The following is a 13,432-nucleotide window of genomic DNA, read 5'->3' on the forward strand; positions in this document are numbered from 1 at the left end:
CTGCCTACCCACCCTCAGCCTACTGCAGGAGTCTATCCAGCAGTCCCTTCTCACTCACCTTCAGACTGAGCTGCTGCCTACCCACCCTCAGCCTGCTGCAGAAGGCTATCCAGCAGTCGCTCCTCACTCACCTGTAGACTGGGCTACTGCCTACCCACCCTGAGCCTGCTGCAGGAGGCTATCCAGCAGTCCCTTCTCACTCACCTGCAGACTGAGCTGCTGCCTACCCACCCTCAGCCTGCTCCAGGAGACTATCCCTTAGGCCGTTCCCCTCCCATTACTGGTCCGTTTGCTGACTTTTTCTTCACAATCAATTTTGCTTTACTTAAAGTGATTGAGTTCTGCTTTCTGAGGAGAATAAATCAAACTGCAAGAAGAAAATCTATTTGAGAGCCACTTGCTTATTAACCCATACTATGCCATGCTAACAAATGCCAGGTAATTGCATGTTTGCCTTGTGTGTCAAACATTTTATATTGACAGAATGGACTAAAAAACAGACTAAATGTACTTACAAAAGAGGCAAAGAAAGGCATAACTATTAATAAAAAAAAAATATGAATGAGACACAGGAAATCAAATATAACACCTATATCCCAGTTAGTTTACAGCATTTAAAATGTAATCTGCATTGGAGTCTTCTTGCAGCTATCTTAATTATTCTAGGAGAATGGTCGTTGGATGAAACGCATCTGTATAACCTCATCACTTTGGTATGTTATAAACAAAAATATCCAGGCTTCAAGTGTCACTGAAACACAAACACTAGTCTCAGTAGGTCTGGGGTCTGTGTATAACATTGTAGATCTGCGTATCTGTATTATTCTTTAGCATTTCAGTGCTTCTAAAACTAAACACATATCATCAGCTTCCTGCTAGATAACAATTGCTTATACAGTAATGTATCCATTTGGTAATTATGGTATCACAGCAAAGGTTTGCCCTCACATATTTTGCTATTGTGTTCTAGTAGCACTGTCCAATGTTCATATCATGGTGACTGTAAATCAAGGTATATGCTTGTATTTAGAATATTACATTACATTGTATTTGGTTGTGTTGTCTGTCAGTGTATGATATGGGTGTATTAGTGTATATATGCCAGTGGGTTACTGTATGGGGGTGCTTCATTGAGGGTATCAGTGTGTGTAAGTTAACTGCATCCACATCTAATATGGTATTGATTTGTATTGGGGAGTTTGTTACCATCTATAGGTTTATATTATAGTGCACCTGTCTCTACGATAGTATTTTATTGTATTTATATTATTTAACTGTGTCTTTGTCTCTCAATACTACTACTTGTCTTTTATTATCCCACTTCAGCCATAAATATCTTTATTCTGGCAAATTGTAAGCCCACCACATAATTAGTTGGCTCCCTCTCCAGTATTAAATTGCCAACATGGATACATATAAATTGCAGGTAGGTCCAGCACAGCAATTTAACCCCATGGATAATATCCAGTGTGTCCTAAATTCATTTGGGAGCCAAAGGGTTAAACCCTATAGATCGCAAAACTGACAAAATGATCTGTTTAATATCAATTCCAATGCTTCCTATTTTCACAAAAGTATTTAACCCACTCGACCCCACTTTACATAGACACACACACCACTTTACATAGACACACACCCCACTTTACATAGACACACGCCACTTTACATAGACACACAGCAGCACTTTACAGACACAGTACAATACATTGCAGATTAACAGTATGCATACTAAACCCCACTATATACAGCTGACTGCACGAGAAGAATTCCTGATGTGTAGCCCTCTCTCTCGCACTGCTCAGGGTGCAGGAGACCGTTTCTCCCTCTCCCAGCCATACATTACAGGGATGTTTGCTGCCCAGCTGATGACTCCTCGCACTTGATGTCCTGGCTCAGCTGTCTTCTGGGACCACTCCCTCTGCTGCACAAGCCCAGCCCTCCCTATGACACTGATTTTAAATCTCCTTCACCCTCTCGCAAGTATAACTCTGGAAACATGAATCACACAGCACTTGCAAGTAAAGGGACAGCACTCCTCTCTGAGCTGTAGGACACTGCAGTCTCTGCTTGTCTGGCACCTTTAATACCAGCTGCCACTTGCAATTACTTAATCTGTATTATATTTCCATTGCTTGAGTTGTTACTCTTCTTTGAAGCACACAATGCTCAGGGTCTGAGTCACAAAATCTTTAATAAATATATACATATACATATATTATATATATGTATATAATATGCATATTTTGTTTAGACAAACATATTATTCTAGTTAAATTTATTTGAACTCACAGCTCTGAGATCTGAGAAACCTGTATGGGATGGTTCCGTATAGCTAATTCATCCCTTTTTAGAGTTCCCTGGACATTTTTGGAAGAAGCTCATTCTGTGCAAGCCCTGTTGCACACACAGTCAAGCATGGATTCATTTCAGTATAACACTTCTTCAGAAAATTCTACAGATCTAACTCCCTTTTGCAGGAATGCATCCTGCGCTTTCCTCTTCCAGCAGCCGGCTTGGCAAATAACTCTCTGGGCTATAGCATATTCTATAATAGTGATTATATCTATAGTTGGGAATATTATTGTCATGTGGATCATTTTAGCGCACAAAAGGATGAGGACTGTAACCAACTACTTTCTGGTCAACTTAGCGTTTGCTGAAGCGTCAATGTCCACCTTCAACACAGTAATTAATTTCACCTATGCTGTCCACAACCAGTGGTACTATGGACTTATCTTCTGCAAGTTCCACAACTTCTTCCCAATTTCAGCAGTGTTTGCCAGCATTTATTCCATGACAGCTATAGCCTTGGACAGGTGAGAGCTACTGTCCCTTTAATTGCATGCTAAATCATAATATCATATACTATTATAAAGATTACCTAAGCAACTTTAAAATATAACGGATCTGATCATTTAAATTTATATAAACAACTATGTTTTACTAAGACTGAAATTATGACCCAGTAGGGCTGATAGAGTGAAATATATCACGAGAATTATGCGAACTGGTAAAGTAAAAAGATATAAGATAACATATGGTTTAATGTTTATACAAGCAGGAAAAGAGCAAATTGATATAGATACATAGATAGATAGATAGATGATAGATAGATTGATAGATAGATCTATATAATGTGTACGTGTTTACACACACACACACACACACACACACACACACACACACACACATATATATATATATATATATATATACACATTTTTTATATATATATATATATATATATATATATACACACACACACACACACACATATATATATACACACACATTTTATATATATATATATATATATATATATATATATATCTATATATATATATATATATACACACACACACACACATATATATATATATATATATATATATATATATATATATATATATATATATATACACACACACACATATATATACACACACATTATATATATATATATATATATATATATATATATATATATATATATATATATATATATATATATACACACACACACACACAACTCTCCCCTCCTCACCATTACATCTGTGTCTAAATCTGTAAACACCAGAACTGAACCTCTCACACACTGCTCTGTGATATATGACCCTGAAATCCTTTTAACAAAGCAGTGTGTGAGATGTTCAGTTTTGGTGTTTGCAGAAGCTAATTTAATGCCTTAGTAACATTGAGGAGGGGGGGGGAGTAAGATTCCAGCACATTTTTACAGAGCAGATGAGGAAGGCACAGATGAGCTTAGGCTGTTTTGTGGATCGTTGCATCTCTGGTTTTTACACAGAACACAGCCCTGTTACACAGTAAGCTCCAGCATAAAAGAGCCAGGGATTTCAGCTAGTGACTCCCCGGCTGTAAGCACACTAGTTAGGGAGTGAGGGGGAAAAAATCCTAGCTCTCTCAGAAGTGTTTATTAGGTAACTAGGGTTTTCTCAGTTTTACTAGCATTAGCAGCAAAATAGCAAGTGCATGTATATTACAAACATTATCTGCATCTAAAGCTTTATTTAAATAGACTATATATGTTTTTGACTGCACTTTACCTTTAAACTTTCATGATTGAGAGAGAACATACAATAAAAAACCTCTCCAATATACTTCTGTTCTCAATTGTACCTCTTTATGTGTGCACAATTGTACCTCTTTATGTGTGCACAATTGTACCTCTTTATGTGTGCACAGTTGTACCTCTTTATGTGTGCACAATTGTACCTCTTTATGTGTGCACAATTGTACCTCTTTATGTGGCACAATTGTACCTCTTTATGTGTGCACAATTGTACCTCTTTATGTGTGCACAATTGGACCTCTTTATGTGTGCACAATTGTACCTCTTTATGTGGCACAATTGTACCTCTTTATGTGTGCACAGTTGTACCTCTTTATGTGTGCACAATTGTACCTCTTTATGTGCGCACAATTGTACCTCTTTATGTGCGCACAATTGTACCTCTTTATGTGTGCACAATTGTACCTCTTTATGTGTGCACAATTGTACCTCTTTATGTGTGCACAATTGTACCTCTTTATGTGCGCACAGTCTTAAGCACCATGAGCTGCATTTACCAAGCTACATATGCAGCCCTGAAGCCCTTAACTAAGACCTCTGCTTGCAAAAGAGACATGAAACCTACTTTTGTTCTTTCATGATTCGGATGGAGCATGCACTTTTAAACAACTTTCTAATTTACTCCTATTATCAAATTTTCTTCATTCTTTTGGTATCTTTATTTGAAATGCAACAATGTAAGTTTAGATGCCGGCCCATTTTTGGTGAATAACCAGGGTTATTCTTGCTGATTGGTGAATAAATTCATCCACCAATAAAAAAAAGTGCAGCCCAGAGTTTTAAGCCAAAAAATAAGCTTACATGCCTTCTTTTTCAAATAAAGATAGCAAGTGAACGAAAATTGATAATAGGAGTAAATTAGAAAGTTGCTTAAAATTGCATGCTCTATCTGAATCACGACAAAAAAAATTTGGGTTTAGTATCCCTTTAAGTGCTTCTCTCTCTTTGTATAAATCACTCCAGACCATTTTGTCCAGGATGATTGACAAGAGTGGGGCGGGGCTATAGAAAGAAGTGCGTGTGCAATAATTAAGTGTGGGGGGAACCTTGTCTGCCCACTTGTTAATAAATAGAGTCTTGTATAACAATTGTCTTCATGGAAATGACCTTAGTTTATACAAAAGATACCAAAAGAAATCAGTGCACTTATAACAGAAGTACATTTGAAAGTTTTGTTTTGTTTTTAATTTGAACTCTGTATCTGAATCATGAATATTTAATTTTAACTTCCAATTCCTTTAAAGGACCAGCTAGTACAGCAGAGATATTTAAAGACAGAGATAGCCATCCCAAGAAAAGTCCTATACATAAAGCATTGCTGAGAAGTACCTAAATCCTAAAATAATTTGTCCTCCTTAATAAATGAAGGAAAATTTAGTACAAGTAAACAGAAAGCATTAGCGCCTAATGACCGTAAAATACTCCTTTTATTAAAGGGATGGGAATTTGAGGCAACCAAACAAGTCATTATGTTAATCAAGTAATAGTTTAAAAAGAGTAGCGACTTCCTTTAAATGCTAATTGGACATGCACATTCCTAGTTTTTAATTCTAAGATGTATTTAGTTTATAATGGGATTGACTTGTGCTATTTTCACTGAGACACCAGAACTCATGTGATGACTTTTAAAGATTCCCCCATAATATTATTATAAGGCACTTTGTAAAACAAAGTGAGAGTTTTTTAATGCTTTGGATATTACTTTTTCAAAGAAGGCCAGAAACATGTATTCCACCTAGGGTTGCCACCTCGGCCATGTTTTGCTGGACACTTATGAGTTACACATGTTGCAGGGTGTGCAGGGAGGAACATGAATAGTGCTGTCCAAGATCATGTTCCCTTCTGCACACCCTGCAGCATGTGTAACTCATAGGTGTTAAGGAAAACATGGCTGAGGTAGCAACCCCAATTCCACCACATTTTTGAAGGGGTCTATTGCTGGACTGTTTATGGATTGCAAAGTCTTGTAAATGGTAATAAGAAAGAAGGAATGTGCTGATAGTCTTTTTAAAAAAACATTTTCTTTGCATATAGCCTTTTTTTAAAGGCAGTGCTTAAAATGATATTAAACAGTATGATATTGTAATATAAAATGCTTAATTATGTGTAATTAAAAATGTTGCAATATATTGTAATTATTTATTTTATCTCCCTTTCCTACAATTTTAACTGAAAAGTCTTGTTTTTTTTAAAAAAATTCCCCCTATCTATCTTTCCTGCTGAGGACAATTAGGGACATATGTAAAACAAACAATAAAGAGACTGCCCAAACAAGGCTGTGTTGGACATAGGGTAAACTAAAAAGCTTCCACCACAGCCTTTTTTTTACAAACAGAGATAAATAGAAAACTAGTTCAAACATGGCAGCAGAAATCACTTTATAGAAATGAAAGTACTTTATTGTAACTAAATCTTTACACCTTACACAACTAATATAGCTTTAAATATACATCTACATATTGTTCTAAGGCTAATCTTTGTGCAGAATACTTCACTATGTTTAGTAAGCATTTATTGTTTAACATCCCTTTAAAAGCACATGGAAGTCAGAGTTTATTGTTCATAATTTAGAGGGAGTGCACAATTTTGAAAAAACAAAATTCCAATACACGACATTTAGGAAATGTACCTTGTTGTCTTTCCATGAGAGCTTACTTAACTAGGTACAGGAGAGTGGATGTGCCTTTGGCATTATATGGTGTCAGTGTTGGCAACAATGTTAAATATAAAATGCTCTTTCCTGAGCTTCCTGATTTTAAACTTGTTTTACCTCAAAAGGATACGTGAAAAGCATTTAAGGTCCCTCACGTTATTTAATCCAAAAATAGTATAAAAATAGTTTGAAAAAATAACACCTAATGACTAAAGAGAATGTCCTTAAAATAGACATGATTTTCTGCAGCTTGTTTAGGTATGTGAAAGCAGAAGCCTGTAGGAGTGTCTGATAGTCAACTAATATATTTAAACAAAAGTGACTGAGCAGATTGCATGCTTGTGACTGTATTTGTGTGCATGGTTGTGTGTTTGTTTATGCGTGTGTGTTCATGTGCCTGTGTGTGTGAATGAGAGATGTGTGTGTGTTTGTATTTGTCGGTGTGTTTGTGTGTATATGCATGTGTTTGTCTAGATTTGTGTGTTTGTGCATGTGAATAATAGGAGCAGTGTCTGTGTGAATTTTGTGTGACTGGAAACAGTAGTAGTGTGTGGGTATGTGTGTGAGGCTGAGAGAAGCTGTGTGTGTGTGTATATGTGTGTGTGAATGAGAATGTCAGCAGTGTGTGTGTGTGCATTTGTATGTGAATGAAAACAGCAGCATATGTTTGTGTGTGTGTGTGAGACTGACGGTAGCAGCCTCTGTGTGTTTGTGTGTGTGTGTTAGCCTGACAGTAGCAGCCTCTGTGTGTGTGTGTGTGTGAATGAGAATATCAGGAGCGTGTGTGTGTGTGCATTTGTATGTGATTGAAAACAGCAGCATGTTTGTGTGTGTGTGAGACTGACGGTAGCAGCCTCTGTGTGTGTGCGCATGTGTGTGTAAGACTAACAGTAACAGCCTGTGTGTGTGTGAGACTTACAGTAACAGCCTCTGTGTGTATGTGTGAGTCTGACAGTAGCAGCCTCTGTGTGTGTGTGAATGAGAATAACAGGAGTGTGTGTGTGTGGGCATTTGTATGTGAATGAAAACAGCAGCATGTGTTTGTGTGTGTGTGTGTGAGACTGACGGTAGCAGCCTCTCTGTGTTTGTGTGTGTGTGTGTGTGTGCGCATGTGTGTGTGAGACTGACAGTAACAGCCTGTGTGTGTGTGTGAGCCTGACAGTAGCAGCCTCTGTGTGTGTGTGTGTGTGTGAAGAACAGCAGCATATGTTGATGTGTGTGTGAGACTGACAGTAACAGCCTGTGTGTGTATGTGTGAGTCTGACAGTAGCAGCCTCTGTGTGTGTGTAACTGTATGTGTGTGTGAATAACAGCAGCATGTGTTTGTGTGTATGTGTGTGTGAATGAGAACAGCAGCATGTGTATGTGTGTGTGTGTGTGTGAGAATGAGACTGACAATAGCAGCCTGTGCTTGTGTGTGTGTGCAAGTGCATGTGTGTGTGTGTGTGAATAACAGCAGCATGTGTTTGTGTGTGTGTGTGTGTGTGTGTGAATGAGAACAGCAGCATAGGTATGTGTGTGTGGAGTGGGGGGGGGGGTGAAATAAACAATATGTGTGTCTGAGAGCAGCAGGTTGTTTCAGTGGCTGACAGTATTATGCCATATAACATTATATTCTGTTTTAATGGGATATTTATTTTCATTCTATGCTCTCATCGAAAGCCTTTGGTAACCACTTTGCAAGGAATATCTGCATTCAAGTAGTAAAACACCTTGACAAATGCACATTACTCTCTATTTCTTTTGTAAAAGAAATATACACATATTACATTTTCTACTATGCCTTATAAAATGCTGCCTTTCCTCAGCAACATTTGCATGAAATAAAGTTTACTTGCTGTTAGAACTATAGCAGATTGCAATCTCTTTGTCTCCGCTAAATAAAGACACATGACTGACTTTTTTATGTCTACACTGAAAACATTAAACATTTATTGTTCTGAATTTCGTGACTTGTTTTTCAGTATTCATATTGGTAAAGAGCCTGTTTGAGCATTTGTAAATGTAACAATGTATACTCTATGTGTTTCAGACTCATTATATTAGGTACAGTTGCCCAACACTGGGTTAACATTTATGTATTGCTACAAATAATAAATGGTTGCTATTTTGAAGAAGAGAACTGGATATACAATGCAATATTGAGGGAATTGATTCCTTTATCTGTGTAAAATATGTTCAAGCATATATTAGCAACTCTCTTATAGTATTCTCTGCAGAGACTCTGCCTAATTTAAACGCTTTAAGTAATGAAAATGGTCTTTTTTTGCACAGATGGTTCTCCAGGGGGGCATCTGTTTAACCCTAACACCAAGGGGAAAGTCCTCTCAGTCAGGGAGCCAACACAAAAATCATTAAAACTGATTCCCCTCAATATCATTATTCAAAGCATAATTTAGTAATGTAACTATAGTGGCTCGTGTGGAATTTTTTTTTATCAATATGGGTTTTATTCGTGTAGGTATTTGTGTTTTTAGACAGAAGGCTATGAAATGATATGAGGCAACTATCTCAGTTTGTACAAATCGTCTGCACATCTGTTTTATTATTAACAGGAGGCATTTAATGTGCTATGCCTCTCTCTCTCTCTCTCTCTCTCTCTCTCTCTCTCTCTGTCTCTGTATATGTATATATATATATATCATTTGTTCTGCTGATGGGATTATTAAAATTTCATTTTCATAAAAAAAAAAAAAAATTTTTGCACCTACTACTTAATAAGCATGCTATGGAATAAAATCTTACATTACAAAGAAGAGAGTGACCCCTTGCAGCAATATGAGTTTGTGTCCTAGAGGTAACTGCCTTAGGCTTATGGATTATAAACTATTCAGAGCTGGATACTTCTTCTGCATCTGCTCTAATATCTGGATTGCAAATCTAAACACAATGTTTTGTACCCCATTATCATATACTCAATGTAGCACATTTTGGGGGTTCTATACAATTAAACAATGATTAAGATAAAAATATTTTGTTATTTTAAAGGTACATGAAATGCTTTGAGATTGTACTATAACATATGTATTGAGTTGAGAACTTGGCTCTCCTACAATGCAGCCATAATGCATGGAAGGTATAAAAATTAAGCAACATAAAGTCACTCTGTCATTGTATGCTGACAATATTTTATTTTATTTAAGGAACTCAACTAAAAACATTCCAATTCTAGGAGATATCTTAGCGGAGTTTAGTAAGTTTGCCGGGTACAGAATAAACCTCTCCAAGTCAGAGATCCTCTGGGTTATCAAGAATAAAAATAGCTTCATAGAGAATCCATTCAAATTAACCGAAAAAACTATTAAGTACCTTGGAATAAATCTTTCTAGAAACCCAAGGGAATGGTATGATATAAACTATACCCATACATTGAAAAAGTGTTTTTCTGAAATGCAGAAATGGAGTAAGCTGCCATTGTCACTCTCGGCAAGGATAGCATTAATTAAAATGCGAACACTTCCTAAAATCCTATTTCTTATACAGCACATTCCTGTTTTCCTACGCAAGGCAGACATACAAAAATTTAATTCTTGCTGTTCTCGCTTTCTCTGGGCTCCAAAAAAAACATGTATCTCCCTATTAAGACTAATGCACCCAAAAGACTTGGGCGGATTCGCATTCCCGAATCTTACTAACTGCAATCTTGGATGTATGGCTAGAATCGCCTTGGACTGGCTAAGCTAACTATGTCTCAAATTGCGATATAGAAGAGGCTATAATTGCTCCATGTGCTCTTAAAGCGATCCTACATATTTTCAGATTTAAAGATGCTCGAGAATGTGTTCCAAAATATACAATTTATAACGTAATCATAGCATGGTATAGAATATGTAATCTGCTGGAGGTGAAACACTCGCTCTCTAAATATTTACCCATTAGAGGAAACCCAGATTTTGAGAGCGGGTGTACATCACCCGCCTTTAGAAAATGGTTGGTAAATGATCTGAATCTATTGATACAGGCGGTGGACCCGGTTACCAAACATATGAAAACATTTGACTCCCTAGTTAGAGAATTTAATGTGGACAAGAGATCATTTTTTTGCATATTTACAAATTAGACACTTTTACTATAAGCAGGAACCTTTGGAAGGAGATGCTTGGTCATTGGGCCCACTGGATGCCATTATTAGTAGATTTTCTATATATGGGTTGTAATGTTGGGGGGGTATTGTATTTCTTTTTTTTACAGGTAAAAGAGCTGATTACTTTGAGGCAATGCCCCACAAAAGGCCATTTTAAGGGCTATTTGTAATTTAGTTTAGGATAGGGAATTTTATTATTTTGGGGGGCTTTTTTATTTTATTAAGGGGCTTAGATTAGGTGTAATTAGATTAAACTTCTTGTAATATTTTTTTATTTTTTGTAATTTAGTGTTTGTTTGTTTTTGTAATATAGTTTAGTTCATTTAATTGTATTTTATTTTAGATAATTGTAGTTAATTTATTTAATTAATTTATTGATAGTGTAGTGTTAGGTATATTTGTAACTTAGGTTAGGATTTATTTTACAGGTAATTGTTATAATTATTTTAACTAGGTAGCTATTAAATAGTTATTAACTATTTAATAGCTATTGTACCTAGTTAAAATAAATACAAAGTTGCCTGTAAAATAAATATAAATCCTAAAATAGCTACAATGTAACTATTAGTTATATTGTAGCTATATTAGGGTTTATTTTATAGGTAAGTATTTAGTTTTAAATAGGAATAATTTATTTAATTATAGAAATTTTATTTAGATTTTTTAAAATTAAAGTTAGGGGGGTGTTAGGGTTAGACTTAGGTTTAGGGGTTAATACATTTAATATAGTAGCGGCGACGTTGGGGGCGGCAGATTAGGGGTTAATAATTGTATGTAGGTGGCGGCGACGTTGGGGGCGGCATATTAGGGGTTAATAAATATAATATAGGTGTTGGCGATGTTAGGGGCAGCAGATTAGGGGTTCATAGGGATAATGTAGGTGGCGGCGGTGTCCGGAGCGGCAGATTAGGTTTTAATAGTATAATGCAGGTGGCGGCGATGTTGTGGGCGGCAGATTAGGGATTAATATGTGTAAGATTAGGGGTGTTTAGACTCGGGGTTCATGTTAGGGTGTTAGGTGTAGACATTAAAAGAATTTTCCCATAGGAAACAATGGGGCTGCGTTAAGAGCTGAACGCTGCTTTTTTGCAGGTGTTAGGTTTTTTTCAGCTGTCTAAGCCCCATTGTTTCCTATGGGGAAATCATGCATGAGCACGTTTTGCCAGCTTACCGCTACCGTAAGCAACGCTGGTATTACAGGGAGAAGTGGCGCTAAATTTGCTCAACGCTCATTTTTCTGAGGCTAACGCAGCCATTCAGAAAACTTGTAATACCAGCATTGTTTAAAGTGAGCGCTGGAAAAAAAAGGCTCGTTAGCAACGCAAGTTTTTACCGACAAAACTCGTAATCTAGCCGAATGTGTTTATTGCCCCTTTAAAGGGACAGTCAACCTAAATTTTCACATAGGTAATTCCTATACAGTTGCTAACGATTTTTTGTTTGCACTGTAGCCTAATGTATTAGCCTTAATCGTTTCTAAGAATTACCACTTACTTATTTCTTCCTTGCAGTTTAAAATGCCCGCCAGCCCCCTCCCATATTTCGTCATCATGATCCTCTGGTTTTGTTCAGTGTCCTGCTGTAACTCTGCAAGTCTCGTATTTCCACACTCCCGATTTAGCGCATGCGCATTGCGCCACTAACACTGCATGGGGACTGTGAACTTAGTCCCCGGCAGTCATTGGATTCTGTGAAGCAGTGTGCGGTTCAGTTTCTTCTCTTCTATCCGTAAGTAATGCTGGTAGTGCAAAGGTTTACCTTTCTGTATTCCACCTCAAAGAAATCCGAACTGGTGGTTTATTTTATTTGTTCAGACTGACCAATCTAATTTGTCTGTAACGTTCAGTGTAGACTGACAGTTTAGGCTGGGGTACACAACAGATTGCAAGCTATGTCTGTGTGAACTGAATATACTTATGTAACGTTACATAAGTATATTCAGTTCACCCAGACATAGCTTGCAATCTGTTGTGTACCCCATCCTAAACTGTCAGTCTACACTGAACGTTACAGACAAATTAGATTGGTCAGTCTGAACAAATAAAATAAACCACCAGTTCGGATTTCTTTGAGGTGGAATACAGAAAGGCAAACCTTTGCACTACCAGCATTACTTACGGATAGAAGAGAAGAAACTGAACCGCACACTGCTTCACAGAATCCAATGACTGCCGGGGACTAAGTTCACAGTCCCCATGCAGTGTTAGTGGCGCAATGCGCATGCGCTAAATCGGGAGTGTGGAAATACGAGACTTGCAGAGTTACAGCAGGACACTGAACAAAACCAGAGGATCATGATGACGAAATATGGGAGGGGGCTGGCGGGCATTTTAAACTGCAAGGAAGAAATAAGTAAGTGGTAATTCTTAGAAACGATTAAGGCTAATACATTAGGCTACAGTGCAAACAAAAAATCATTAGCAACTGTATAGGAATAACCTATGTGAAAATTTAGGTTGACTGTCCCTTTAAGTTCTAGCTGCTTGGATATTTAGACACTCAAAAGAGAATTTAGAACCAATAGTCTTTATTGGTAACACAATAAGGTTGTCCTATTAAATATTTGCTATACTCTATAAAAGTATTTGTTTAAAAGGGACGTGGC

At 37.0% G+C, this 13,432-nt stretch overlaps 1 protein-coding gene across 3 annotated transcripts in view; it reads left to right on the forward strand.

Annotated features, from left to right (window-relative positions):
* The first annotated feature begins 1,996 nt into the window (after positions 1-1,996).
* Positions 1,997-13,432, forward strand: part of TACR1 (tachykinin receptor 1) — a 481,441-nt gene continuing 470,005 nt past the window's right edge. For all 3 annotated transcript variants that reach the window (XM_053717767.1, XM_053717766.1, XM_053717765.1), the window contains exon 1: positions 1,997-2,816. In XM_053717767.1, coding sequence (XP_053573742.1) covers positions 2,314-2,816 — 503 coding nt within the window. In that variant the 5' untranslated portion in view covers positions 1,997-2,313. The remainder of the gene's footprint in view (positions 2,817-13,432) is intronic.

The sequence above is a fragment of the Bombina bombina genome, chromosome 6 (assembly GCF_027579735.1).
Source record: "Bombina bombina isolate aBomBom1 chromosome 6, aBomBom1.pri, whole genome shotgun sequence".
In the NCBI taxonomy this organism is placed as follows: Eukaryota; Metazoa; Chordata; class Amphibia; order Anura; family Bombinatoridae; genus Bombina; species Bombina bombina.